Here is a 27,722-nt window from a genome sequence, read left to right on the forward strand (position 1 = left end):
CACCTCTACCTACATTCCAAGGTCACTGAACAAGTATCTTTTGGGATCCTTCAGTATACAAGTAATTCTGGTGCTTTTTGTGTGCAATTCAAGAACTGATCTTCCTACAAAATGGAAAAAAAGAACTCTTTTCGTATAATTTACTTGCATCAAACATATCCGAGTTCCTACCACATACGGAGTAAGTTCCATTGATTTCAAAGAAACCTGATCTTAATTGAGTCAAGTCACTTGGGAGTAAGTGCTACTGAAAATCAATGGGCTGCTACAAAAACCAGAGTGCCTCAATTCAGGTTATGAACAAGCCACAGGCTTACAGCCCCCCCCTCTTTCATTCCAGTTCAGTTCTAACTAGACTTTGCCGTGGCATCCAAACTGGCAAACTATGGCTAGAAGTCTGAAGTGGAAATTCCAATTCTGGTTTGCAGGGCGAGTGCTAAGCAAACGTCTGTTTGGACATCAGAGCAAATTATGATTACATAATCCACAGGAAACAAAGAGGGAATCTGCACCCAAGGGGGCAGGGCACACTCAAGCCCATAGTTCAATTTCTATTGTCCAAACCATGGCTTGGAGGATCACACAATTTGAGCTATTTACTTTGTTCTCCTAATGGGATGCCAATTTTTTAAAAAATAAAATACAAATACAAATACAATTTCCTTATATGAAGGAGGCATAGCAATGCTGTAATATTCTTAAAGAAGGTATTTTACACCAAATCAGCCAGCATCACTTTGTGACTTGTTACAAGTAAGGATTATGTTTTCTTGAAACCAGTTACGGTAACTGGGACTGCAGAATCCTAATGCTGTTCCGAAACTGGACAACAGACCTACCTTGCTAGCCCAAGCATCTTCATCCCAGGACGTGAGTTGCAGAACACGGATGATTTCATTTATTTCACCACTCATCTTCTCCACTGTAAAGTTGCGGTTTTTCAAGGCCTCCTCTATTCCTTGGCTTTTGGAATTTTTCGTCGTTACAAAAATCTTCATAGCTGCGGAGATTGCACAGAAAAGCCTATCAGGAGGTTATTGTGCAATATGCTGTACAAAATGCCTCTTTGGATAAAACCAGGAAGAATAATTAAGTTATGATCACAGCAGATCCGGGATGGGCAGAAGCCAGATAAGAGATAATACAGGTCGATCTCTGGGTGATTTGCAGCGGATCTTCAAAGCTTCCCGGTGCCAAACTGTTTGACAATAGCGACAACAAAGCAACTTCTTTACGGCTAAAATCTGGCTGCTGAAATGAAGGAAGCTAACCAGAATAGACTTTTGAGTGAAAGAACTGTGAGCTGAGTTCAGCTCTGATATTGAAAACAAATTCTCCAGCTCACAATGTGCAACGGGGAGCCCTGTTCTTAAGTTCTAATGATGAGGCATGTGGTTCTGGTTGGTAGAGGCCTTGTCGATCTGACACCCCCCCCCCCAAAAAAAAAGATTAAACAAGCCTGGTTTGAGCCACACACAGGAAGAACAAGGATATAGTTTGAGTTCCTCACTTGTAGTTTTATAAATCATTTAATGCGTCAACATGAATAGAAGTTATTAATATCGCAGTTGTTGTATAAGGGATTATTATTATGACCGGAATGTAATGGAAATTAGTAAGATTTTGGAACGCAGAAATAAAGCGAATAATCAAGACATCAATTCTAGCACCTTTTCTAAATTATATAATTCAGTATTTGAACTATTGGTATTAATAATTGTATTATAAAGTGGTATTGTTATAATGAGTCTATTAAAAATTGAAAACTAATAAAAATCACCCCAGGTTGCAGATGTCTGAGTTAAGAACGCCCGCAACCCGGAAGTGTTTCTGGAGCGCGCGCAATCCGCACGCGACCCCCAGATATGCAGAAGCACTCAAATCGCGTTACTTCTGGGTTTTTTCTTTGGTGGGGGGGGGGCGTTCGTGTTACATAGCGCGATCCAAAATGGATTGCGTGCGTAACACGGAGTACCACTGTATTATGAAAAACAAGCCTGGTTTTTTGCACCCCTGCAGTAGATGATCATTTCCCATTATGTTGACAAGGATGCATGTTTAAGTTTGGCAAACTTGAATTGTATAATAATAATTTATTATTTGTACCCCGCCCATCTGGCTGAGTTTCCCCGGCCACTCTGTTTGTGACGTCCATCATAACCTTCAGTGCATGCAATGCAGTACCAAAATGCTTCTGCTGCAGCCTCACTCAAACTGCCGTGCCCAGTTCATGCACGGAATACCGAGTTAAACTCAGTGCAGGACCAACTGAATGCATGGCTAGCCAAAGTACCAGCCCTACAGAGAGGCATGCCCTCCTTGATCCTATGTAGTATTATAGGATACCGGGATGCAACCTTTTAGATCACCAACGTCATGAATTGCACCCCAGCATCCTCTGTGGCACTGGAAGAAGTCATGGGGTACACATGTCAGATCACATGTACCAGTTTCACTTCCAGTGGTCGCTTTGGTCACTTGCGAAGTTAGGCTGGTCGTGACTTTATATCCCAAGAGCTGCGCTAAAAACTAGGGGGAATTCACTGCGGAAGATAACCTGCCAGACCCACTTTTGCCTCTCTGAGACAGTCAGCGGAAACTTTAGCTTCTTTCCAAGGTTTCAAGGGCTGGGCAGCTATGACTTAAAGTCAGTTTTGTTTGCTGTGTCGTCTTATAGGATGTTTTGCTTCTACTCAAGTTTCCTTTCAGACACGTCAGCTAAACTTAATTGCATTTTGATAAATTTGTCACTTTGTAAGCCTGATAGCGGAAAAGCGGGGTGGGGGTTGGGTGCGCAGAATAGATAATTACTGTTCAAATTAAATCCGTGGCATTCTGGCAAGCAAAGATTTGAAGCTAATTAAAGTTACTATGACACCCAGTTTAATTTCAGGCGTTTTCAATTCGTCAAGAAACAGAAAGTGCTCGATCGTTATTTATTTTTCAAGCTAAACGGGCCTCTTCCCACCAACAGCAACTGTAACGCTTGTAAGGAAGGTTTTGGGGGCAGAGGAGGGCTATAGACCATGTAGTTTAAATACAAAATAGCAGCAGGACCTATGGTTTCCCTCCCTATGGCAGAGCGGGACGTATTATTGAATATTTCCTTTTCTCCATAGTTCTCATTAAACGAGGGAACCAATCCGTCTACCTCAATGAGAATCAGGCTGTAAATAAAGTGCTCAGTTACAGAGAAGCATCACAGATATAATCACATATAAATAGCCCATCAGTTCGCATGTCTCAGTGAGATCAGCTCCGAGAGCTTAAATAGGAGACACACAGGATATGCAAGCCAGAATTTGGGAGGCACAACCTTCCCTTCCAAGACAGCCACAAATAAAACCACTCGCTTAACTTACCCATAGTTGGTTTACAAGACACGTTGAAAGCTTCCGTTTCCAAAAGCCTTTCAACGTGCGTTTACCTGAGCATCTTTATTCCCATGTGGTTTTATGAAACGGGCACAAACACAACCCAATGCATTTCAGAGCACTTTTTAATCTTGTGGGAAAGCAAAAAATAAAATAAAAATACCAGAAATAAGAACCGGCAGTAGCTCCTTCACGGTGTTCATGGAGTTCACCAACATGACTCTGTGTTCCTGGTGAGTCAACTCTTGCTGCCGCTCATCAATCATTTTGGCCATCTTGGTCATCCCTATGTGAAGGAAGTCAAGGAAGTCATGAAGCGATACGGTATTTCCCTTACGGGTCTTGCAATTTCAAGCAGGAGAAGATTACACCAACCAAACGGCAATTTTGAATGTTACGTTTCCTCGGTTGCAAAGATGCTGTACAACTCCATTAATTCAAATAGTATATCCCCAAGGGATGCTATTTTCTAAGGCAACTTGCTTTTTTAAAAACACAAAAACCAAAACTAAATCAAGAGATCAGATCAACAATTTGTGGCCCTTTGGACATTTCATTAAATGTCTGCTTAAGGAAACGCACAGAGCATGCCATTAGCTTATCAGGCATAGGCAAACTCGGCCCTCCAGATGTTTTGGGACGACAACTCCTATCATCCCTGACCACTGGTCCTGTTAGCTAGGGATGATGGGAGTTGTAGTCCCAAAACATCTGGAGGGTCGAGTTTGCCTACGCCTGGCTTACCGTATTTTTCGCTACATAAGGTGCACCTGAACATAAGGTGCACCTAGTTTTTAGAGGAGGAAAACAAGGGGGGGGTATTCTGAATCAAGTGTTGTAATGAGTTAGGCAAGGATCAGTCCCACCACCAGTCCCAGACCCTTACGGGTTCATCACAGCAAGGGCAGGCACAGGAGCCGCGGTTGGGAGAGGCGCTGCGCTGTACCTCTCCGAACTGCGGATCCTACACCTGCTCTTGCGAGCGGCAGCGGGGGGGCGAGCAGCCTGAAAGGAGCTTTCGGGCTGCTCGTTCCTCAACTGCCCCTTTGCCACTGGCGGCTGCTACGGAGGAGGAACAAGCAGCCCAAAAGCAGCTTCCGGGCTGCCTGTTCCTCGCCTGCCCCTTTGCCGCTGGCGGAAGTTGTGAAGGAGGAATGAGCAGCCCAAAAGCTGACGGGAGCCATGGCTCCAGCGGCAGAGGCATCCCTCCGCTCGCTACTGCAGCGGCAGCCGAGGGATCCCGCTGCCGTCCGGTGCCTTCGCTCCATAAGGCGCACAGACATTTCCCCTTTCTTTTTAGGAGGGAAAAGCTGTGTCTTATGGAGTGAAAAATACAGTACCTTATGTCAGAAACATACATCAAGGGTGGCCTAATCTGGAACCCAAACTTCTTATGAAGCCACATACCCATATATTAGAGCTGGCATACTACTGTGCTAAAATGCTGAGCTATGGGTCCAAGTGTTCCTGGTTCAAATTCACCTCTGCTATGAACTAACTAGGCGGTCTTAGGCAAGCCAACCTCTCTCTTAGCCTCTGCTCGCATCTTCAATACGGACACAATAATACTGATCTACCTCACGAGGTTGTTGCAAGCATCACATCCAAGAAAGAATTTATACCGCGCTTCCAAGTGTGATTATTATGTTCTACACATTATACAGAAATAAACATTAGTTTTCTAGGTTACAGCATTTCATACTACAGATAAGGCTTAAGATGTGGGATAGGCTAAACTTTTAGAGATTTCAGAGTTGCCTACGTGCAGAAATGCAGCTGTCTATCTCCAAGCAATTAAGCAATTAGCTAGTTGGCAGAAAGCCCAGATCTGCTCTCTCTCAGACCCTTAGCAACGACCTGTGATTGGTCAATGAAGTCCTAAAGAACTGAGCTCTGTGTGAGAGCTGGGTGGTTAGTGTGTGGTGCAGGTGTTGGTGTAGAGAAAGTGGTCAGTATAGAGAGAGAGAGACAGAGAGGAAAGATTTTATGTTTTGTTTCTTTTATTTTGTAAAGTCTGTAAATAGTAACTTATGGATGCTAGTTGCTTCAATCAATAAATACTGTATATAGTTATCCAGTGAGTTGCTGAGTTCCTGCGTTGAGCTGTCTAGTCAATTTCACAACAGCCAGAAGCTTCCAGAAAAGTCTGCGTCTAACTCTGCGGTGTCCAGGAATACGTTATACTCCTGACACTAAATCTTAAGATAAACCTCTCTCCCAATCAGCAAATCAGGGAGAGAGGTTCCCCCCGCCCCCCGATGAGCTAGTCATGCAAGATGCTTTTTATGAGAGGGAATCTTCAAAAATATGAACAATGCACATGAAATCTGAAAGGACCTATCCATTCACTATGTGGATTAGCTGACAGACTTAAAATTCATCCTGCATATCAGAACAGCAATTCCATACACACTATATTGGTTAGGGGAAAGAGAGAGAGAGAGAAACTCCTGCATGTGATGCTATTCTAGGCTTTAAATGAACTTTCCAGAGCAAGGACTTTAAGGCTGCTTTATATATGAGGTGACCCCACAAGTTTGTCCTAGGAGGACACGTCACTCCTCTCAAGCTCCATTCTGGTGTTGTCACCATCTCATATAGCTTAACCACATGTAGATTCGTGGAAGAGGAGTCTTCTACGTAAAGGTAAAAAGTAAAGGACCCCTGGTTGGTTAAGTCCAGTAAAAGGCGACTATGGGGTTTGTGGTGCTCATCTCACTTTCAGGCTGAGGGAACTGGCGTTTGTCCACAGACAGCTTTCCGGGTCATGTGGATAGCATGACTAAACTGCTTCTGGTGCAACAGAACACCGTGATGGAAACCAGAGCGCACTGAAACGCCATGTACCTTCCCTGCTGCAGCGGTACCTATTTATCTACTTGCACTGGCGTGCTTTCCAACTGCTAGGTTGACAGGAGCTGGGACAGAGCAACGGGAGCTCAGCCCGTCATGAGGATTTGAACCACCGACCTTCTGATAGGCAAGCCCAAGAGGCTCAATGGTTTAGACCACAGTGCCACCCTCTTTAGTCTCCTATGTACACCCAGCCATTAGGCAAACAGCAGCCCCCCTCCAGGTGACGGCGCAGACCATTTGTGAGCTGCCCCCTTTCACAATCTCCCGCACCAACTTAGAAAGACTTTCATTCCCATCAATCAAATTGCAGCTCCAAGTGAGGGGGCTAGAGTTGGAGATCGGAAGCTGATGACCCTTGAGGTGCACATTTGGCGGCTCTCTTCTCCACAGCTTATTAGCTCAGCTGGTCAGGGCATGATGCTGTTAACTAGGTCATGGGTTTGATCCCCCATATGGGTGCATATTCCTGCACTGCCGGGGGTTCAGCTAGATGATCCAGGAGTTCCCTCCCACCTTTATTCTATTAGCAGAAAACAATGCAGCTGGCCAGTCCCCCAAAAGACTATTTGGTCAGATGGGCGGGGTATAAATAATAACAATAAAATTATTATTATTATTATTACTACTACTACTACTACTATTACTATTATCATCATCCATATTTAGGGGGGAAACAAAGCACACACCCTAACACTGCTGACATGCTAGATGAACACAGTAAGCTATTTAAAGTTGACTTGGGGTGCGGGGTAAGAGAAATGCCTCAAATCACTGCATTTAGAAATTCACATTTGTATTATATTTTATGATATTGTTGTATGCCACTTTAAGATGCCAGTGTAATAGGCAGTACATAAATATTTTAATGAAATAAATAAATAAATAAATAAATATAATAATAATAATAATAATAATAATAATAATAATAATAATAATAATAATATAATGAAATCATAGAGTTGGAAGGGACCACAAGAGCAATCTAGTCTAACCCCCTGCAATGCAGGAAACTGTGCCCCCAATGTGGGGCTCAAACCCACGACCTTAAGATTAAGAGTCTCAAGCTCTACTGACGGAGCTATCCAAATGAATAAGGGCACTTCCAGCCAAAGGATTTTCTTAGCTGTCAGGCATTTTGGTCAGTATACCCAGCATTTGCAAAATGGACCCACACTGTGCCAATACCAATGCTGATCCCAGCTATTCCAAATGGTCAATTGGAGAATTGTAGTTCAGCGGCGGATTGTGCACTTTGCAAGCTGAAGGTTGCAGGCCCAACTCCTATGTATCATAATAATAATAATAATAATAATAATAATAATAATTATACCCCACCCATCAGGCTGGGTGAACGGCTCCCAACAGAATATTAAAAACACAAGAAAACATCAAACATTAGAAACTTCCCTAAACAGGGCTGCCTTCAGATGTCTTCTAAAAGTCAGGTAGTTGTTTATTTCCTTGATATCTGACTGGAGGGCGTCACTACTGAGAAGGCCCTCTGCCTGGTTAACTGAAGATGTCAACTAGCAGGACTGGGAAAGGGAGTCAGTTAAGAGTAGCCAGGTTTCGCTTAGATCAGGCAATAGCAGCTGACTCTAAAGTACAAAATATAAAATACAAAATTTTCCCACACTGAATGGCACGTCAATCTGAAACACGATCAGGTGAACAAAAAAAAAAAAATCACTTCCACAACGTAAAAAGGCATGAAGCTACTAGTCTTACTATGTTCCCAACTTAGTACATTGATTACGGTATATTTATTCTCTGAACTATCGTCTGCACATCTCTCGGGAGACAGTGATCCAAATATTATGAGCGTCATACCAGACAAGGTCATGCCCAAAAAGGTGGCAGCAATAGGAAGGAGATGACTAGAGCCGCAGCCAGCAGACCTAGATAGCCAATGAAAAATAAACAACCACAGCAAAACTACTAGAGCAATTGAGCAAAACAAAACACATCAACAAAAAGGACAGGAAATGTTTCTAAAACAGAAACATGGAAATTATTTCCCTTAATTTTTATGCATCTGTTTAAAAAAGAAAAAGTTTCCTTTCATTTTCATGCCATCTTGTTTCTGTGAAATAGAAATGCATGTCGGCATATCCAACGTTAATGATGCGTTTAATTAGGAAGGGAATAACAAAACAAAACAAAAAGATGGACAGTTATCCGATGCAACTGGGAAGCCTATGGGATTGCAAGAGTAGAGGAAGATACTGGAACAGCATCCCACAATTTGGGCAAGTCTGGAGTAGAGTTGGCAGCACAAATCTATTTGTCCCACAAATTCCTCAGGCCACGCTACATTCAGAAAGTGAGAAGAGAATGCAAAGAAAGCAAGGCCTGCCAGCAGAAGGCAGGCAGAACTCCCAGAATAGAAGACACATCGACTAGAGTAAGTGTTATCTAAACAGAGGCCTCCACCAGGATAAAATATATATTCCGAGTTTTGAATTTATCCAGCGCCTTGGCTAGGCAGGCCTACAGCAAGAAAATTCAACTTCCTACAAAGTCCCAGAAAATTACAAAGTCAGACAATTAAAAAGGGTGGAAACCTCATTGCCCTCCAAGTTGAGAGCAAAGCACTCACTTAAAGCAACTTTGGATAGGTTGCTGTATTAAATATCTGAAACAGCTGCTGTGGGCAATGCTTTACATTGTCTCTGGCTGCAAGCGACACGGTCTCACCCCATTTTTGTCCTTCATCTGCTCTTAAAAATTCAGTGTTTCTGCGTACCTCTCTTGAACAAAGAGAGACATGCTTGCTTCTTTCCCTACCTCCATTTTTTTAATCGATATTGCAGAATCCCTTGATTTCCCGCTCTATGTAGAGGTAAAGAGGTTCCAGCAGCTTCGAGCTATCTGGGGAATGCCTGTCTGCTCATCCTGCTTCTGAATTCCTTTCTGACTCCCTTTCTGGCTCAGGAATGGTTTATTCCTCTTGGCCATCCCTCAGAGTCAAAGTGGATGCGACAGAGGCATTTGTGTATTTGCTTGCCTGCCCCATTCATACAGATGAAACTTGAAAAGGTTCATTTCTTTCAGTAATTCAACTTAAAATGTGAAACTAATATATGAGATAGACTCATGACATGCAAAGCGAGATATGTCAAGCCTTTATTTGTTATAATTGTGATGATTATGGCGTACAGCTGATGAGAACCCCAAATTAACAATCTCAACTTTGGGGTTTCCATCAGCTGTATGCCATAATCATCACAATTATAACAAATAAAGGCTTGACATATCTCACTTTGCATGTCATGAGTCTATCTCATATATTAAACTCCAGTAGCTAATGAAAACAATTGCTTACATAAATGGACTTTTCCACGATATTCTAATTTTTCGAGTTTCACCTGTATATAAAGTGGGGAGTGGGGGAGGTCTAGAGGGGCTAAGTTTAACATCAATAGGGGCATGGCAAAAGAAAAGAGCTCCTGAACTGAGTCAGGCTGGAAGGAAAAGTGCCTGAGCCAATGGGACCCAGGGAGATAGGGCAGGGAAGGCTCCAACTCTTCTCTTTAGAGGTTGAGGATTTTGTGATCCCATCCCGTCCCCCGCTCTCCGCTTCCAATTTATATGTGGACGATGCAGGCGCATGGATTAAGAACAGGGCTATCACTGTCATAACCCACAAATAGTGACTGTTTGCCGGCTTCGGCAGACTGGTTAGGAAAAAAAATGAGAGGGTTAAGCGCATCTCTATGCTGCTACCACTTCAGGGTCAATGGTTCACAAAGTATGCAGGGGGTGGCACAAATCGCAAAGGTTTTATTCATATGGCACCTCCAGGGAGGTAACACTTCTCACGCTTCAAGAAAACACATAGGTGAAATATTACAATCAGCGTTAGAAACTCAGATATATAAGCAAGGCGCCAAATGGCTCCTTAAACAAGGGCTACTATGCTCTTTTAAAATGTGGGCTTGGGGGTTATTGGGTTGTTGTTTTTATTTTGATTATGGATTTTTTGGTTTTATATTTTGATTTTATTCTGTAAATAAAATCCTAATCATCACCATCATTATCATCATAGCGGTTGCCAAAATGGAATGCCTAGTTGCCATTTCCGGTCCAGGCGGCTCAAAAGCCGTATTTTTCAATACGGCTTTGTGCAGATAACATTTTAACTGATAGAATTCCACAGGATGTGGTACTAGGATGTGACAACAGTCAAGATTCAACGACCTGCAGGCATGCACCTCCAGATGGTGGAGACATCAGGCACCATCCTGGTGACGGGGAAGCTTCATTTGGTCGCAAGCGGTCAATAATAGCCAGGTGAACACTGATTATAAACACACGTACCCATAGAGACTCTAAAGTTTGCAATGCCCCATTTCAAGCCAACAAATTCTAGCTCTAGCTACTCTCACAAGCGAGGTGTGTTCATTTGCAGTGGCCTTGCACCCAGTACTGGGCCCAGACTGGCAGGGGCACTTCAAGGCTTCAGGCAGAGCCTCTTGGTTTGAACCTGGAACCTTTGGCATGCAAGACATGGCATGCAAGACAGGATGGCGCCTCCCATAGCTCAGGAGAGAGAAAGAAAACCACCTCCACATTATTAAAGGTGCCAGGTAAAAACATTGCTAGAATGCACTAAGAGGAATACTGGAAATGTCTAACCTGGCCCTAGGTTCTTTGTGTAGGTGACCAAGTCCTCCATAGTTTCCACCACCTCTGCCACTGTTAGGTATTCCAGAATTCCTTTGCAGACACGAATGATTTTACGGACCTTAAATAATAATAAAAAAGGTAATCATTAGTGTGTTTTTTCCCCTTTTATCACAATGAGCCAACATGGCTTCAAGTTAAAGGCACTGTTTCTGATCAAAAGCAGAGCATGCACAACGTCGGTGGCAATACGGAGAGACACGCCACAGCATGGTGGAAGTGATGTGAACAAACACCCACTGCTTTCCAGCATACAGTGGTACCTCAGTTCTCGAACTTAATCCATTCTGGGAGTCGGTTCAACTCCAGAAACAGTTCGAAAACCAAGGCGCAGCTTCCGATTGGCCGCAGGAGCTTCCTGCACCCAATCAGAAGCCGTGTCAGATGTCCGGCTTCCGAAAAATAGTAGCAAACCGGAACACTTACTTCTGGTTTTGCGGTGTTCGGTAGCCGATTTGTTCGACAACTAAGCCGTTCCGAGAACCAAGGTTCCACTGTATTTGTTTTCAGAAGTGCTCTATCGCGCTGCACGCTTGTGCAAAAGCAACACCTCTGTTTATGATTTTTGGGGGTGCACACAGACCCCTGAAACGAATTAAATTCTTATCCAGAGGGTCCACTGTAATGTTCTCTGTGCAGCGATGAATGCAAAATCCCCTGAAATAAAATGTATGCCTTCTATATTTAGATGCTATATGAGCACTGTTGAATGTGTGAAATTCAGCGAGAGAATGTTCCATTTTAAAGCTTCAGCCAAAAGTTGCATTATATTATCGTTTCTTTAATATTTCCAGCGTGACAATGCAAGTTTGAGAACCCGCTATCAAAACCACAAAGATGGGGAAAGAGTGAGCACTTTCCAGAAATCAGCTTCCCTGGAGGCAAATTAACTACTCCATAATTTCAAGAGCTATTATCTCCAATGATATCAATAAGGAATGGGAGAGTAACTGCTAATAAATCAGGCGCCAAGGATACTCTTAGCATGGCTGATAAGCTTCGCTTTAATGCACCTCTCCTAAGCCTCCACAGTACTAACTAAAAAGCACTGAAAAAATACACAGTCATTGTGCCTGCTAAGGAACATCTTGCATTTATTCTCAGTGCCAGGGCCGCATGCTGTAACGTTAATTCAAAACATGCAGAAATAAACTTCCTAAAAAGTACTGGTGAGAAAAATCTTACTTTAAAAAACACGTACAGTCGTACCTTGGAAGATGAACGGAATCTGTTCCGGAAGTCCGTTCGACTTCCCAAAACGTTCAGAAACCAAAGCGTGGCTTCAGATTGGCTGCAGGAGTTTCCTGCAGCCAATCGGAAGCTGAGGAAGCCACATCCGATATTCGGCTTCCAAAAATAGTTCACAAACCAGAACAGTCACTTCTGGGTTTCCGGCGTTCGGGAGCCAAAACGTTCAAGAACTAAGCTGTTCGAAAACCAAGGTACGACTGTAATACCATCGTGAAAAGTTGATGCATTTCAGACTTTTCAATGCTGTGGTTCAGACAACTGTTGGGGGCTTTATAAACAGTGTTTTATGAAGCTTGGAGTGCACTTCGCACTTCTCTCCCTTTTCCTTCCCACTCTCTTGTGACGTGCAGGTTTTAGCCAGAGTCACTCTACCTTACTTTCCTAGCTTGTTAACAACATTAAGCCAGAGCTCAGAGCCACAGTTTGGACATAACAGGGAACTCTGGCTTAATACAAGCCAGGTTCTGTGCACAGAAGCCAGGAATTTTGCACGTGGTGTGCAACTCAGCGAGGGCAAGGGAAAACTCTCCCCAGCTCCGATACTCATTCCTGGTTTTAAGAACCATGCTTTTATAAACCATTAATGCAGAAAACGATATTCAGGCAAGCGCTCCAAATTTGCAGCCAGGTACTGCGTAGGTACTGCTAACTGGCATTAGAAAGCTCACCTCGGCCTCATCAAATGTCAGAAGCAAGTCCGATGTCCCAGAAAGGATGCCTCTTGATCCGTCAATGAGGTAATCACGAGCAGGTACAGAGTAAGGGTCCGTTTGGAGCATCTGCGCAGCCTGTACAAGCTTTGTGCAAGCATTTTCCACCCTAGGAGGAACCATTGTGAGAGAGAAATTAATGTCAGTCCTGCTACCTGTAAGGGACAGACGGGAGCCAACTCTGGAGCAGTATGACTACAGACCAGTGCTTCCCAAACTCTCCAGCTCTTTATTGGACTACAACTCCCATCATCCCTAACTAGTGGGAATTGTAGTCCAAAAAAAGCTGCAGACCCAAGTTGAGGAAACACTGTAATAGACCATCTTCCTTCACATTGTACACAGATTATTTAACGTACCCTATTCCCAAGCTAGGATGCTTTTTCTAGTTAAAATGTAAAACACAGTTCTAAACAGAAGATTGGTCCATGTAGCTCTTAGTACCCTCAACCCTGGCTGGAGGCACTTCTCCATGCTTTTGGACAGGAGTGATTCCCAGCTGCTGGGATGAAGTCTGAGACCTTCTGGAGGCAAAGCATGCACTCTGCCCCTGAGCAATGGTCCTTCCCCTTGCATAAAGCTGGTTTCATTTGAAGCACGTATGACATATGTTGAAAAGGCCAATGTTTAGGGAAAACTACACGTTACATGCCAAAGTGCATTTAAAAACTATTAACCGACGGCCCGTTTTGGTTTAAAAGCTGCTTGCTGGAGGCAGAGGGGGAGCACCCAGCTTTGTCACCGAGAACCAGACACCACCTTCGTATGCAGCAATAGGGCACGTTGAATTTTTCAACGTTCATATTCCAAAAATGAGGGGTACTAAAAAGCTGTAACATGACTTGGGGATTCAAAAGATATTTCAGTTAAATTAATATAATTTAGTTTTGCTTGGCGAGTAAACTGTGTGCGAAATTTCATAGAAATCATTAAAACTGATTGTCCAGTACTTGCAGTGCAGTTATGTTATATTATTATTATTATTATTATTATTATTATTATGATGCAACACCTGACATTTTCAGAAGGTAACATTATTTGGTGTTCCGAAAGCAATTTATGTGCTTCTTCAGCAAATGTAGACTTTACCAAGCTAAATGCTGCCCAATCTAAAAAAAAACCCAGCAGATTTGAATTCCCCACACCTAAAAGCTTATTGTTAAGACCCCTCACTGAAGAAATTTGCAAAGTTAAGTTTCATTCCCTAAATGTTCACTGCCTTAATGCAGCGAGTCTTGGGGGCTCACTCCACCTCTTCTTTCAAAGATTGGCAGGAGGGGCATGCCACTTGTTGGGACATCTCCATAGCTTCCATTTGTTTATGAACCTCTTGCCTTGCTCATGTACCTTACCTCCTCCTCCCCCCAACTATCATCCCAGGGCTATTTGATGGACCATCTTGCCCTTAGGGGAGGGGAGAAGAAAGCTTGAAGAACTGTCACCAGCCTGCTATCACTCTGTTCTGTTTGGAATACAAAAATCTGTGCATGACTCATACAAGTTTCACATTCAGAGGTTGTTGGGTTGTTGTTTTTTAAAATTATGCTTTAGCCAAGGAAAATGACTCCTGATAGTCTAGACCATTGGACTATCAGCTAGGGCAGACTGACATTATTTGCTGGCTTGAAATATAGTTAAAACAAGCCGTTACTTTATATGAATAATTCTAAGCCCCAAATTATTAAAATGCCATTTGTGAAACGGTTACATTCCTTTTATTCACAGTGAGCTTTCTAAAGCGTCAAGTCTGAAATCAGACAATACGCTCTTGCAGCGTACACAATAATATAATTTCCTGGAGCACTAATCTGAGCACTTTTGGTAGTTTAGGGACTCGGAACTGCAACATAATTCTCACCTACAGTAATTTTTTGATCAGCATAATGCAAGATAATGCTGGAGCCATGACCAACTTGTTGATAAAAATCTGTGGATTTTGTCGAGTTCAATACACAAAATGATGTGTTGCACTGACAGCAAGCTACTGGACGTGCGAACTAAGCTGTAACACAGATGAGAGAGTAACATCCTATTTACAAGCCAAATTTAGCAAAAGATTAAATATAATTCACTTGGCTGGTTTTAGATAGCAGCCAAGTATCTTGTAAATGCCACCAGAGCTGTGTGTGCTAAAACATCTACGTCCTTTCCAGATAAAAACACAGCACTATTTTTTTAAGGTAGAACTTCAGTGTCTAAAATACTACCACTACCTCCCTTCCCCCCAACCACCAAAACAACTGCTGGAGAGACAGGGAGAGAGAGAGAGAAATGCAATGTGGGTCCCTAGTTCCCTTCACAGCTGCTTTGAAAGGTGGTTTAAATCAAATAAAGACTGTAAGGGGAGGGATAAGGGTTAACCACCCCAGAACAACAGTCAAGCGAAAAGAGACCTCAGAGACCTGATCATGGATCGCCCACGTCACAATTTTTGTGTCCACCAGTTTCAAAAGTTGCTGTTGTGTTCAAGGGCATTTTCAAATCCTAGCTAGGCCCTATCTGTGCTATCTGTTTAAAGCAGTATCATGCCATTTCCAGCAGTGATGGCTTCCCCCAAAGCATCCTGGGAACTGCAGCTTGTTAAGGGTGCTGTTAGGAGAACCCTGTTCATCTCACCAAAAACTCCCAAAGTTCCCTGGGAAGAGGGATTGACTGTTAAACCACCCTGAGAACCATAGCTCTGTGAGGAGGAGAAGGGGGAAATGAACCTCACTGCAAATGCAGTCATACCAGACCCTCCATGTGTCCCTATTTTCAGATTAACAAAAGCCATCCCAGTTTCTGATTTGATCCCAGAATGTCCCATTTTTCCTTAGGATATCCCTATTTTCATTGGAGAAATGTTGGAGGGTATGGAGTTATGTGACCCCCCCCCCCAAAGCCAAGGAGATAAGTAACTATACAACCTTTAAAAGACATCTGGGATTTTTTTTTTAATTGTGTTTTCTATATATGTTGGAAGCCGCCCAGAGTGGTTGAGGCAACCCAGTCAGAAGAGTAGTGTATACATAATAAAATTAGCATTGTTATTGTTATGAAATAGGATGTCCTTATTTTCATGGGAGAAATGTTGACGGGCATGTAATGCAACATTTTATACTCTCTGATTCACACTATGAATTCCCAAGAAATAATTAGATCTTCCTATGAGAGCTGGACCATAAAGAAGGCTGACTGCCAAAGAATTGATGCTTTTGAATTATGGTGCTGAAGGAGATTCAGAGTCCCATGGACTGCAAGAAGATCAAACCTATCCAACAGGATATTGGAACAGCTAAGACCACATTACAAAGTCTACTCCAGACCAAATTAACCCAAATCTGTGATGAATAACATGAATTTCCATTGCTAAATTTAATATATATATATATATATATATATATTTCAGATATTTGGACACAGGCCTGGTTCTCTCTTAGGTGGTCAACCTGTGCCTGGGTTGTACCACATAAGACCACAAGTGGAGGTTCACCTGGCAGAATTAAAAAAACAAAACCCTCCCGGCATGTAGGGGGGAAAAGCACCCAGGGGAAAGATTGTACCCTAATCTTGTTCCTGATGTATTAGTTTGCTATGTGCAGGGATTTTTGACTGCTTGTTTGTTTACTGAGGTCTCACTTGCACTCCAAAATAGTACGGCACTGATACAAGGTTACAGAGGCTTACATTTTCTAAAACCACTATCAATACTTTCCATGTTTATTTACTTACTTAATGAACGCAGGAGGCATGTCTCTCTTCAAAATCTGGTCTTCAGTTGTCTGTACCGTTTCTTTTCCAACCTGCAGCAGGAGCAAAAAAAAAAAAAAAGTTGTTTTTTAAAATCACCAGCTCCAGAATTGCAATGTAAACTTCTTAATAAAGTCAAAATATGAGCAACAGCTTTTCCTGTCCCCATGGCTTACTATTTGCCTGGCACTCGGAAGCAGTGCTAGAAACCAGCTAGGCGCCAAATGGCTCCTTAAAGAAAGGTTGCAGTCACCACAATGGAATCTCGAGTTGCCATTTGGGGGCAAGACGGCTCTAAAGTCTTATTTTTCAAAAGATGGACTGACTGTGATTGATTCTCATTTAAAGATCTGGCTAGTTCAGAGGACCACCTTGAACTAGGTTAAGAACTTTGAGAACTTAAAGAAGAAAAGTCACTTGATCCAGGGACAGTCCACTTATATATTTGGCCTATTCCGACCTCTTTTTCTTAATGGTGACACGGACCATTCATAAGGTAAGAATATTCTTCACAACCATGAGCAGGGCAGAGGGGTGCAGCGAAGACAAGCTGCAACAATTAACCATAATGTTGTTCACTGTTCCTGCTCAGGCTGCCCAGAAAAAGCATTTTAGTTCCTGAAATTCAATCCGACTGTGCAGGTAAAATATAACTGATAGAATTCTACAGGATGTGGCATTAGTATGTGAAAACAGTCACAACCCAATGATTCCCAGGCATGCACCTCCAGATGGTGATGTCACCGAGCATCGAGGCATTTTCACTTGGTTGCAAGTAGCCGATAGCCAGGTGCAAAAAGCTCCTGGCGCCTGGCTAATTTCGAACACTGCTCTGAAGAAGAGAAGGATACCCAAGGCACTGGAATGAAACAGACTAAAGTGACAGCACACTACCATGGTCACAAATCTGAAGGGTTCCCATCTAACATGGTCGCGTTACAAGAATGGAATGAAGCATATTCGCTGCAACAACCAATTCCTCCGTAGTGCATGCTTGTGGGCTTGGGCAGAGAGATGCTGCAGCAGAGGGGTTGTGGAACAGGAAGCCCATGGGTAAAATTTCAACCCAGAGCTCATTGGATGGCTTTGGGCAGGCCACTCTCAGCCTCAACCCCACACCTACAATATAAATATTACAGCTGGCTTATTAACATGCTGGCTGTAAGGCTCGTCACAGGGGAATGCAAGTGAAAGGCTTTGGGCACTTGAAAGCACTGTATTTCAACATGCAACCCTGAAAAGCGTTAAACGCCACTGAATTGCTCTTTGTGCTACTAAATCACTTAAATCGTCCGCGTACAAAATAAATTCAGGTTCCTGGTGGTCAGAGCAGCTTACAGTCGAAATTTCAATATGGGGACACACAAGACACAACCAAGGAAAGGGAAGAAGTGGTGAATATGAGCAAATGCAACAGTTTCATACTTAGGTTCATTTTTGGCTGGGGTTAAGGACTAGGTGACTAAGCCACAGACTTCACGCAAAAGGATAGTTCTAAAAGGGAGTTAAGGGGGCCGGCATTCCTCACTCAGAGAAGCAAGTACCCGGTACTTCCAGTTAGTGCCACAAACTACAAGGAAACAGTGCTATACTATGAAATCTCTGCAAGCCAAGCAAAATACTTCCAGCCTAGAAAAGGAAGAGAGGTGTATTTTAGGAGCGCTGATGCACCGAAATTACTATTTACAGCTCTACCAACACAACACCTCCCCGCCCCCGTTTTCCGCAGGTTATTATATAAATACATCTGGACATTCTCTTCTAGCACAGTATGGACCCCGGAATGTGTTGAAACAAAAGGTAAGAATAGAGAAGGACACACAGGCTAACACTAACAAGTCTTTCTTTCTCTTTCTCTCTCTGCAGGCAGGCATGGCAGAAATGCTTCCCCATTTCGGACACCGTGGGAAAGGGTTTTCCACGGATACCAATATATGATAAAGCTCGCCCGTGCAGGCCCCTCCCCACATAAAATAACTCTGCAAAGAAGTTCTACATAGAATCGTAGAATCACAACATTGTAGAGCTGGGAGGGATCCTGAGGGTCATCTAATCTGTTATAAGAATTTTAAGCTCTCAAATATAGAATAAATATTCACAAATGCACACGTATCTAAATATATGAACCATGTGTCTGAAATAGTATGGGAGAGCAATCCTGAAGCCATTTTGACTCTCCCATTGACCTAAATATTCCTCCGCAGTAAGGGAGGCAAATGGGGAAAGCCTCCCCATTGTCTTTTTGCTTACAAATCGTCTTAGGGGTGTATTTGTGTATGACCTGGATTCAGGAACTAAATCCATCACAAAAGAATGGCCAGGCTACCCAGGTAATGCAATCAGTCATTTCTGCTGTAGACCACCTCCCTCAGTGATGTATGTATGTTTTTGGGGGGTGGTCTTGGGTTACAGGGTGGGCAATTTCAAAAATCTATACAGTGGTACCTTGGGTTAAGGACTTAATTTGTTCTGGAGGTCCGTTCTTAACCTGAAACTGTTCTTAGCCTGAAGCACCACTTTAGCTAATGGGGCCTCCTGCTGCCGCTGTGCCGCCAGGGCACGATTTCTGTTCTTATCCTGGAGCAAAGTTCTTAACCTGAAGCGTTATTTCTGGGTTAGCGGAGTTTGTAACCTGAAGCGTATGTAACCCGAGGTACCACTGTATAAGGGCTTGTGCACCATTGTTCAGGGTTCTCCTCCCTCTTCTGCATCGTGAGTGGGGACCCTGTTGCGACAGTTACTTGAATAAAGATCAGGCTTACTAGCCGCTTTGCTTCTCGATATACTCTGGTTGGCCTCTGTTATTTTCTCCTACCGATAGGGAACCCACCTAAGGACTCAGTATGGGCTCTGGAATACCGCATAAGGGAAAGGGAGCAGTTTTTCTTCTAACAAGTCCCACCCCCTGCAACGCAGGAATCTCAACTAGATCTAGTCTAGGTGGTCATCCAACCTCAGCTTACAAAACCCCCAAGGAAGGAGAATCTGCCACCTCTTGTGGGAGTCTGTTCCAATGTCAAAGTCCTAGTTATTCTGGGACTTGTGGACTGTTGAGGACATGGAGGTAAACAATTCCAGAGGGCCTCATCAACTCATTTAAGCTGAGCACCAGGACAAGAACTGCTCTCTTTCCTGTTCCTTTGCATTTGGAGGTGGTGGCGAGAATACACTTTTGCCTAATCAGAGCTTTCTCAAATTCCCAGATGTTCCCATTGTTTAAACAAAATCGAAAATTCTTTCTAGTAGCACCTTAGAGACCAACTGAGTTTGTTCCTGGTATGAGCTTTCGTGTGCATGCACACTTCTTCAGATACCACACGAAAGCTCATACCAGGAACAAACTCAGTTGGTCTCTAAGGTGCTACTAGAAAGAATTTTCGATTTTGTTTTGACTATGGCAGACCAACACGGCTTCCCATTGTTTGTTTGTTTTTTTACCAGCCCTTTCTCCTTTCCCAAGGGGAAGAAAAATAATATCCATGGCGAGGTCAGTTGAAGACAGGAAAACGAAAAGTTCTAATTTTCAATTCGTCTCAAATAGGTTTTCAGCGCTGCTGCCGTTCTGACAATCAAATAGCGGGGGGCAGGGAGAGCCACGGGAACAGAGCAAACAGAACAACAGCCTACGATGATTGCCCTTTTCCAGATTTGCTCCGTCACACTTGACATTTCAGACATGCAAATACTATGCCAAGTGTTATAATGTACAAAGCAGAGCTGTTTGGGTTTTAAAAAAACCAAAAAAAACCCCCAAGTCTTCCAGCAGTGATCACATTAGTATCTACGTAATCTGACTCTCCCCCAATCTGTTGCCAACTGCTAAATTGACTGGGGTGGGGGCGAGGATTCCTTCCAGGAAAGGCTTCCAATAATTCTATTGAAAAGATGCATCTTTCTAACAGACCACCATTTAACTGAAGAGAATGGGCATGTCATTATTATTATTGTTACTGTTATTTTGCATTTCAAGGTAAATATAGACGCAAACCTTATAGAGAAATGTCTGACAGCTCGGTGCAGATGTGTGACTTGTTCAGTTTATAGGCATATGGCCAACCCAAAAAGAATACCATCTTCTGTCCTCAAATGAGAGGCAGTTCATGAGGCAGTTTGTAGCATTTGCTGCTACAAACTTTATACAAAACAAAATTAAAAATTAAAAAAAATCCTTCCAGTAGCACCTTAGAGACCAACTGTTTGTTCTAGGTATGAGCTTTCGTGTGCATGCTGCATTTGGGGGGGGCGGGGTTATGTAAAAATAAATAAATAAATACTTTACACTCTGAAGCCTTAACTACAACTAAATTTAAAATGCTATTATTTATCCTTAGTGCATTTATGTGGCATCTGTCCATCAACACACTCAATTCTACGTTTCAATTTTCTGCTGGGGTTCTCCTGAACTACCTTATTCTATACAAACACGCATAGGTCCCGGGCCTTTAGGAAGCCAGACTATCCTCCACCAGGGCCAGGGCATTTTCAGTGATGGCTCCGACCTGGTGGAATGCAGACTAGGGCCCTGCAGGACTTGATCTCCTTCCACAGGGCCTGTAAGACAGCTATTCTGCCTGGCCTTCAATTTGAATTAGCCTGATCCTCTGTTCCCTTTTCCCATCCCTCGTCTATGGATAAGCCCCACATTTAAATTCTTCCCTGGTCTCCTTGCTGGCCCTAGTTGGACCAACCAGTTAGCCCTGGTGATCATTTGATGTCTACTGACTGGTTCCCCCCCCCATGACCCCTAAATTTTTGAATTTTATTGATATTTGATGCTGCATTTTATGCTGTTTTTAAGATGTATTTTAATCAATGTTTTATATTTGCTGTTAGCCGCCCTGAGCCCAGTTTTTAAACCAGGAAGGGCGGGGTATAAATAAAATATTATTATTATTATTATTATTATTATTATTATTATTATTGAACATTATAGCTTCTACCCTTTGTGCTGGTACCAGCAGATGAAAGATGAATTCATATTTAATTGACTTGTTATTTAGCTAGCATCAGCATCAGGTATCTATTATTTAATCTGTTTAATCTGTTCTTTAATTCTTAAGACAGCTGGGGAGCCCCAATGATAACACTCTCTATGAATCATTTGTTTCCCACCAGCTTGTCAATGCTGCGTCTTAAGATCAGAACAAACTTGAGTAAATATTTGGTTTGCAGGCTTGATAATGCTTTTGTGTTTGACTGGCGGTTTTTAAAACTGCCTTTAAATGAGAAGCATGTTTGGCATGCTTATGCAAAATTACACAACCCCTGCCCCCCCAAAAAAAATAATCAACCTGCTTAATATCCACATGATAAACAAGAACTGGTCAGAGAGAACCAATTGTAATGTATTGCAGAGAGCTTTTTAATGATCATGGTGAGGCTATAAACCACCAAAATTCAGAATATCACTACACACAATGTCAAATCAGGGGGAGACAACACATGTTTTCCATTTCAGAATACAAGGAGCCAGAGACTACTACTGTGGGCTACATCACAATCTAACAAAATGAACAAACAGTTCACACTGGCCCAATAAAGAACAGGCCTTTAGCTACACAGATACAAATTTACAGAACATGCAAAATTTGCTAATTTTGTTGCAGATTTTGTCATTTCCCCCCCCTGAAGCTTCAAGTTTCTAGGTCCCCTGGCTCCTGCATCCTGCTGATTATAAATTATATGAAACTGCCTTCACTACCCTTGCTAAGGAAAGGAAAGGACGATGTCAGGCAAACAACACAGAGCAAGTGAGTGGTTTTCCTATCAAATTTATTATTAAGTGTGTTGTCAGTATATGGAAAAAATATGGGAGGAGGACACTCCTCAAAAGGTTGAGGATGTGAACCATGAAACTGCCATTTGTTAAGAAACTTGGCTGAAATCCTAAAACACATTTACCTGGGAATAAGTTCCACAGAACTCGGTGGGAGTTACTGTACTTCCTTAGGAAGCATGCCTAGACCTGTGCTATAGGTTCATCTGCTACATCTAAGAGCTATGAGAATGCTACTGGGCATAGGCAGATGGGAGAGAGAGAGAATAATGGAATCGTAGAGGTGGAAGGGACCCCGAGGGTCATCTAGTCCAACCCCCTGCAATGCAGGAATATGCAAATGATCCATACAGGGATCGAACCTGCAATCTTGGCATTATCAGCACCACACTGTAAAACACTTTTGGAATAACTGTATGGAGCTGATCTTACACTACAGACTTAAAGCTCTATCACTTCCTCAATGATCTGTTGACAGATTTTATCAATAATTGCACCAGCAACAACAAATACACATCCCCACATTTCCTGTCGTTCTATAAATACTCTATAGCAGTGCTCTTCAACCTTTGGTCCCCAGATGTTATTGGACTCCAATACCCATAATCCCCAGTCAGTTTAGCCAATGGTCAGGGATGATTGGAGTTGTAGTCCACCAACATCTGGGGACCCAAGGTTGAAGAACACTGCTCTATAGTATATTTCTCAGGCAAAACAAAAATCTGCAGGGTTTCTTCTTAGCATGGTGGGCAGGAGAGGGAGGAGAGCTTCAGTCCAGCAGTCCACACCACAGACTTAACCCAGTTTAACAGCCATTTCTATCTCCCTAAGTGAACATGTGGTATCTGTAAACAAATTTGCAGAACGCTTACCAAAAAAATAAAATAAAAATGTGGTTCTCAGGATTCCTGGGGGAAAACCAAGGCAGTTAAATTGACATGAAAGTGGTATAAATGTTATTTCTTCCATGTGACTTCCAAGTTAAGGAACTAGGTGCTATTGAGGTCTGCCTTAAAATATTTACAAATAGTCCACTAAAAATAAGCTTTGGGTCTGTTTGACTATAACAACATTAAATGTGCTCTACTGACCTTTTTCCTGAAATCAAATATTTCAACTCAACTAAACTTACCTACTGGAGGGGAAATATTTTTATAGCATGTACAATTAAATCAGCCAGTCCTTTGGCTAATTAAACCATCTATGAGGGACTTTTTTTTTTGTTGGATAGTATGGTACATATGCTTGTGTTTTATATTGTAACCCCCTCTGTGATCTTGGATGAAGGACGGTATTTAAATTTTATCAACAACAACAACAAATTATATTATACTGAATACAACTCAAATAACCATGTTGATTCAGAATATTAGGAATTTCCCCCCTCATTTCCTAAGTCACAATTGTCTGGGAAGTCAGTGTCGCTGCCCAGCATCTCTTGCCAGTTCACAGCTGTGTGTGTGTGTGTGTGTGTGTGTGTGTGTGTGTGTTTGAAGCTTTGACCTAAACCACCTGCCAACTTTACCTTCCTGCAAAGAAGCAGGATTACGGACAGTTTTATTCATTAATCAACCAAAAGTTCCTAGCAACCACAGTCCAGTCAGTCAGTCAGTGTGTGAGCCACACTGTCACATGCACAACACAATATAGATATTTTTAACAGTATTACCGGTACTTGTGTGCCCATTTTACAGGTTCAAAAACAGCTAAATCAGGATGTGTCTATATTCTTCCACTGTCAACTCAAAACTAATAGCAGGAATTTACACAAGAGTTCCCTAGCGCATCCATGATCCGGCAATGCAATGCTCCAACTTCAAACCCATCAGGAGAACTTGGGCCACAAAATGATCTGCAACATTACAGGACTCGATGCTTAATAAAAGGCAGATGCCTGCTAATAATTCTCACCCTTTTCGGTTTAGATAGCCTTTAGGAACTGTGTGCTAGGAAACACTTCCTAGCTTTACTCAATAAGGAACATTAGATAGTTCCTAACTGGGGATCCCCCCCCCCAATGGCAGCACCCAGAAGTTCCAACACAAAAGGAAGTGGAAGGCAGGGAAAGTGAAAACAAACAAACAAACAGAATTTCTGCCCTAACCCTGCACTTTGATGCCTCTTCTCCACTGGCAAACCATTAGCTCAAGGTGACATTCCAATACTGTTAATGTAAAAACAGATTAATTATTGTGTCAAAAAGCAAAGCATCTCCCCACATACTGGTTTAATTACATCCTCTTCTCTCTTCCCCCCCCCACTGGCATTTTTACAGCCCATCTGTCACTTAGATTTATTATGTGACTATCAACAACCTTACCTAGACTATCAAAAATACTGGGTTATATCACTCCTCACTCAGAAGCTGAAACTAAGCTTCTGTGTGTGTGTGTGTGTGTGTGTGTGTGTGTGAGAGAGAGAGAGAGAGAGAGAGAGAGAGAGAGAAAGCAGCTTATTCCCATCAGATCCTTACAAGGAAATTGCCCTCAATGGATGCCTAGCTCTTTCAAGTGTCTCCATCAGCCTCTCCTGCATCCTGCCAAGACTGCTAGCCCAGAGAACAAAGATTTACACTTTTGGCAGAGCAGAGTTGAACTGAACCACTTTGTAGCAGGCAGGCAGGCAGGCAGGCAGGCAGGCAACTCTGGAATCACCCATCAAAATTTACTGCGGCCTATTCATCAGGACAAGAGAGAGGATCTGGCCCTGAGAAGCAAATGAACAGTGAAGCGAGAGAACAGCTGCAGTGTCTCCAGACAGCCTCAATCTATTCAGCGCTTAAGATGAAGGGGGGAAAACCTCCAGAGGAGCCAGATTGAGAATCCAAGAGCCAAACCACGCACAAAAAGAGAGCCCTGTGGCTGAATCCCATGTCTTTTTCCTTAATGCAAAGTGGCACTGTGGGGTGGGTGTGTATTAATTTGATCGGGGAAGAGTGGTTGCGGAATGGGGCTTTTAATTCTCTTCATTGCACCAGACTAGATCAGCACTTCGCGTAACTCGCAGGTTTCTCCTGATGTTACCTGGTATGCAACTTTTAAGTGCAGCAGACCGGCAGCATTGCCAGCAGCTGCAGCTCACCTATCCCAGAAAGCGTTTTTTCTGAAACAGGAAGTCAGTTTCTGGAATAGGAAGTCAGCAATATTTGCTGGACTGCCTGCACCTGGTCCCACCAGGCCCCCACACTGAGATCTGCCTCGGAGGCCCTCCTGGGCATGCCCACTTCCTAGGGAGCCACAGTTCAATTCTGTGTCCAGGGCAGCTGTCTACCAGCTCCATCTGCTATGCAGGCTGAGACCCTACCTGCCCTCAGACTGTTTCACCAGAGTGGTGCATGCTCTGGTTATCTCCCGCTTCGACTACTGCAATGCGCTCTACATGGGGCTACCTTTGAAGGTGACCCAGAAACTACAATTAATCCAGAATGCAGCAGCTAGATTGGTAACTGGGAGTGGCTGCCGAGACAACATAACAGCGGTCCTGAAAGACCTACATTGGCTCCAGGTATGTTTCCGAGCAGGGGATGCGGGTGGCACTGTGGTTTAAACCACAGAGCCTAGGGCTTGCTGATCAGAAGGTCGGCGGACACGATTGAACCTAATGGTCAGGGGTCCCTTTACCTTTACCTTTTTATGTTTCTGAGCACAATTCAAAGTGTTGGTGCTGCTGACCTTTAAAGCCCTGGACGACCTCAGCCCACTATACCTGAAGGAGCGTCTCCACCCCCATCGTTCAGCCCGGACACTGAGGTCCAGCGCCGAGGGCCTTCTGGCAGTTCCCTCCCTGCGAGAAGTGAGGTTACAGGGAACCAGGCAGAGGGCCTTCTCGGTAGTGGCGCCCTCCCTGTGGAATGCCCTCCCATCAGATGTCAAGGAAATAAATAGCTATCTGACTTTTGGAAGACATCTGAAGGCAGCCCTGTTTAGGGAAGTTTTTAATGTCTGATGTTTTATTGTATTTTTAATATTTTGTTGGGAGCCGCCCAGAGTGCCTGGGGAAACCCAGCCAGATGGGCAGGGTATAAATAAGTTGTTGTTGTTGCTGCTGCTGCTGCTGTTGTTGTTGAATTGTAGAGTTGGAAGGGACATCAAGGGTCATCAAGTCCAACCCCTGCAATAAAGGTATCCTGCCCACAGCTGTCCCTGGGCGGGTTCGAACCACCAACCTTCTGGTTAACAGCAAAACACACTGACCCACTGTGTCACAGAGATGTAATGTCGCTGTTCAGGAGGGACAGGAACTTTGGCGTGGTGGCCTCACAGCTTTGAAGCACACTCCCCGTAGACCTGTGATGAGTGACCACATTGCAAGGATTTTGGAAAGCCTTGAAGGCTCATTTCTTTTTTACTCTGTGAGCAATGTTTTCAGCTGGGTCGGATATTATGCCTAAATACGTTTTATTCTTGCTACTCTTGAAGTCACAACACTGAAACAAGCTATCTCTATATCCATTTTAGCATTTGTAGCACAAGAAACGGGGAAACTTTGCCAGGTTGGTGGCAAACAGCTGCCACAATGTAATCTGCGACTTGTTATCTACAGCTTAACTCTGAAGAACTGCTAGTTTCTGCACATTTCCCAGGGAAGGACACCCTCCTCCCCAACTCTGGAAGTTCAAAATGAGCAAGTTCAAGATGAATATTTTCACAACATCTGAATTAACTCTGTACACCCTAAAGTTAAGATCTGAAAAAAGTAGCATCTTTTTAAAATAAACTGTCAGGAATCAGCAAATGCACTCACTCGCCATAGATGGCGTAATAGCATCTACCTTTCCCAACTCTGGCCAATTTTCCTTCCCTCCTCTCTGGCAGGAGCAAAGGAGGTGATCATGATGAAGCTCAGGAAGACCTTAATGTGCATCATTGTTTGGATCATCAGGACAAATTTATAAAAACGGGAGATGGAGGAAGCTGACAGAAGCAGCAGATCTCAAATGCCCCACCATGTCCCACTTGAAAATTGTGGACAGGGGGGACACACAACAGACGACTTAATAAACCTTTAGTTGTTGTTCTACAAATCAAAGCACATACTGTACATATCTCGATAATAACTGCAGCCTTGCCTTTGTCAGAGAATCATGGCGGAACTGGATTTCACCATTGCCCAGCAGAAAATCGCCAGCTACCAAGGCCAGCCAGAATTTGTGAATCCCACAGAAGGCTTACAACACTCTACAATCTCCATCACAAACAAGGATTGGCCCACAAAGTTCTATGCAACACTAATACATGTGTCACCGCTAGTGTTGCAAATGCCTAGATTTTGCAGCAAGCCAACGTGAGCTCTGCGAATGAAGAAACTTCCTCGCAGAAGTAGCCTGGCTGTGGGGGGGGG

The 27,722-nt window shown here is 43.2% G+C and overlaps 1 protein-coding gene and 1 non-coding gene across 3 annotated transcripts in view; both read right to left on the reverse strand.

Annotated features, from left to right (window-relative positions):
* The window catches only part of VCL (vinculin), a 77,035-nt gene that overhangs the window by 35,866 nt on the left and 13,447 nt on the right, over window positions 1-27,722 (reverse strand). For both annotated transcript variants that reach the window (XM_033148533.1, XM_033148534.1), the window contains exons 2-6: window positions 16,589-16,659; window positions 12,836-12,986; window positions 10,869-10,977; window positions 3,538-3,660; window positions 840-1,000 (exon numbers count right to left, since the gene is read on the reverse strand). In XM_033148533.1, the coding sequence (XP_033004424.1) occupies window positions 840-1,000; window positions 3,538-3,660; window positions 10,869-10,977; window positions 12,836-12,986; window positions 16,589-16,659 (615 nt within the window). The remainder of the gene's footprint in view (window positions 1-839; window positions 1,001-3,537; window positions 3,661-10,868; window positions 10,978-12,835; window positions 12,987-16,588; window positions 16,660-27,722) is intronic.
* TRNAN-GUU lies at window positions 26,520-26,593 on the reverse strand. The gene has a single exon. It is a non-coding gene; the product is annotated as a tRNA-Asn (tRNA).

The sequence above is a fragment of the Lacerta agilis genome, chromosome 5 (genome assembly GCF_009819535.1).
Source record: "Lacerta agilis isolate rLacAgi1 chromosome 5, rLacAgi1.pri, whole genome shotgun sequence".
NCBI classification, from domain to species: Eukaryota; Metazoa; Chordata; class Lepidosauria; order Squamata; family Lacertidae; genus Lacerta; species Lacerta agilis.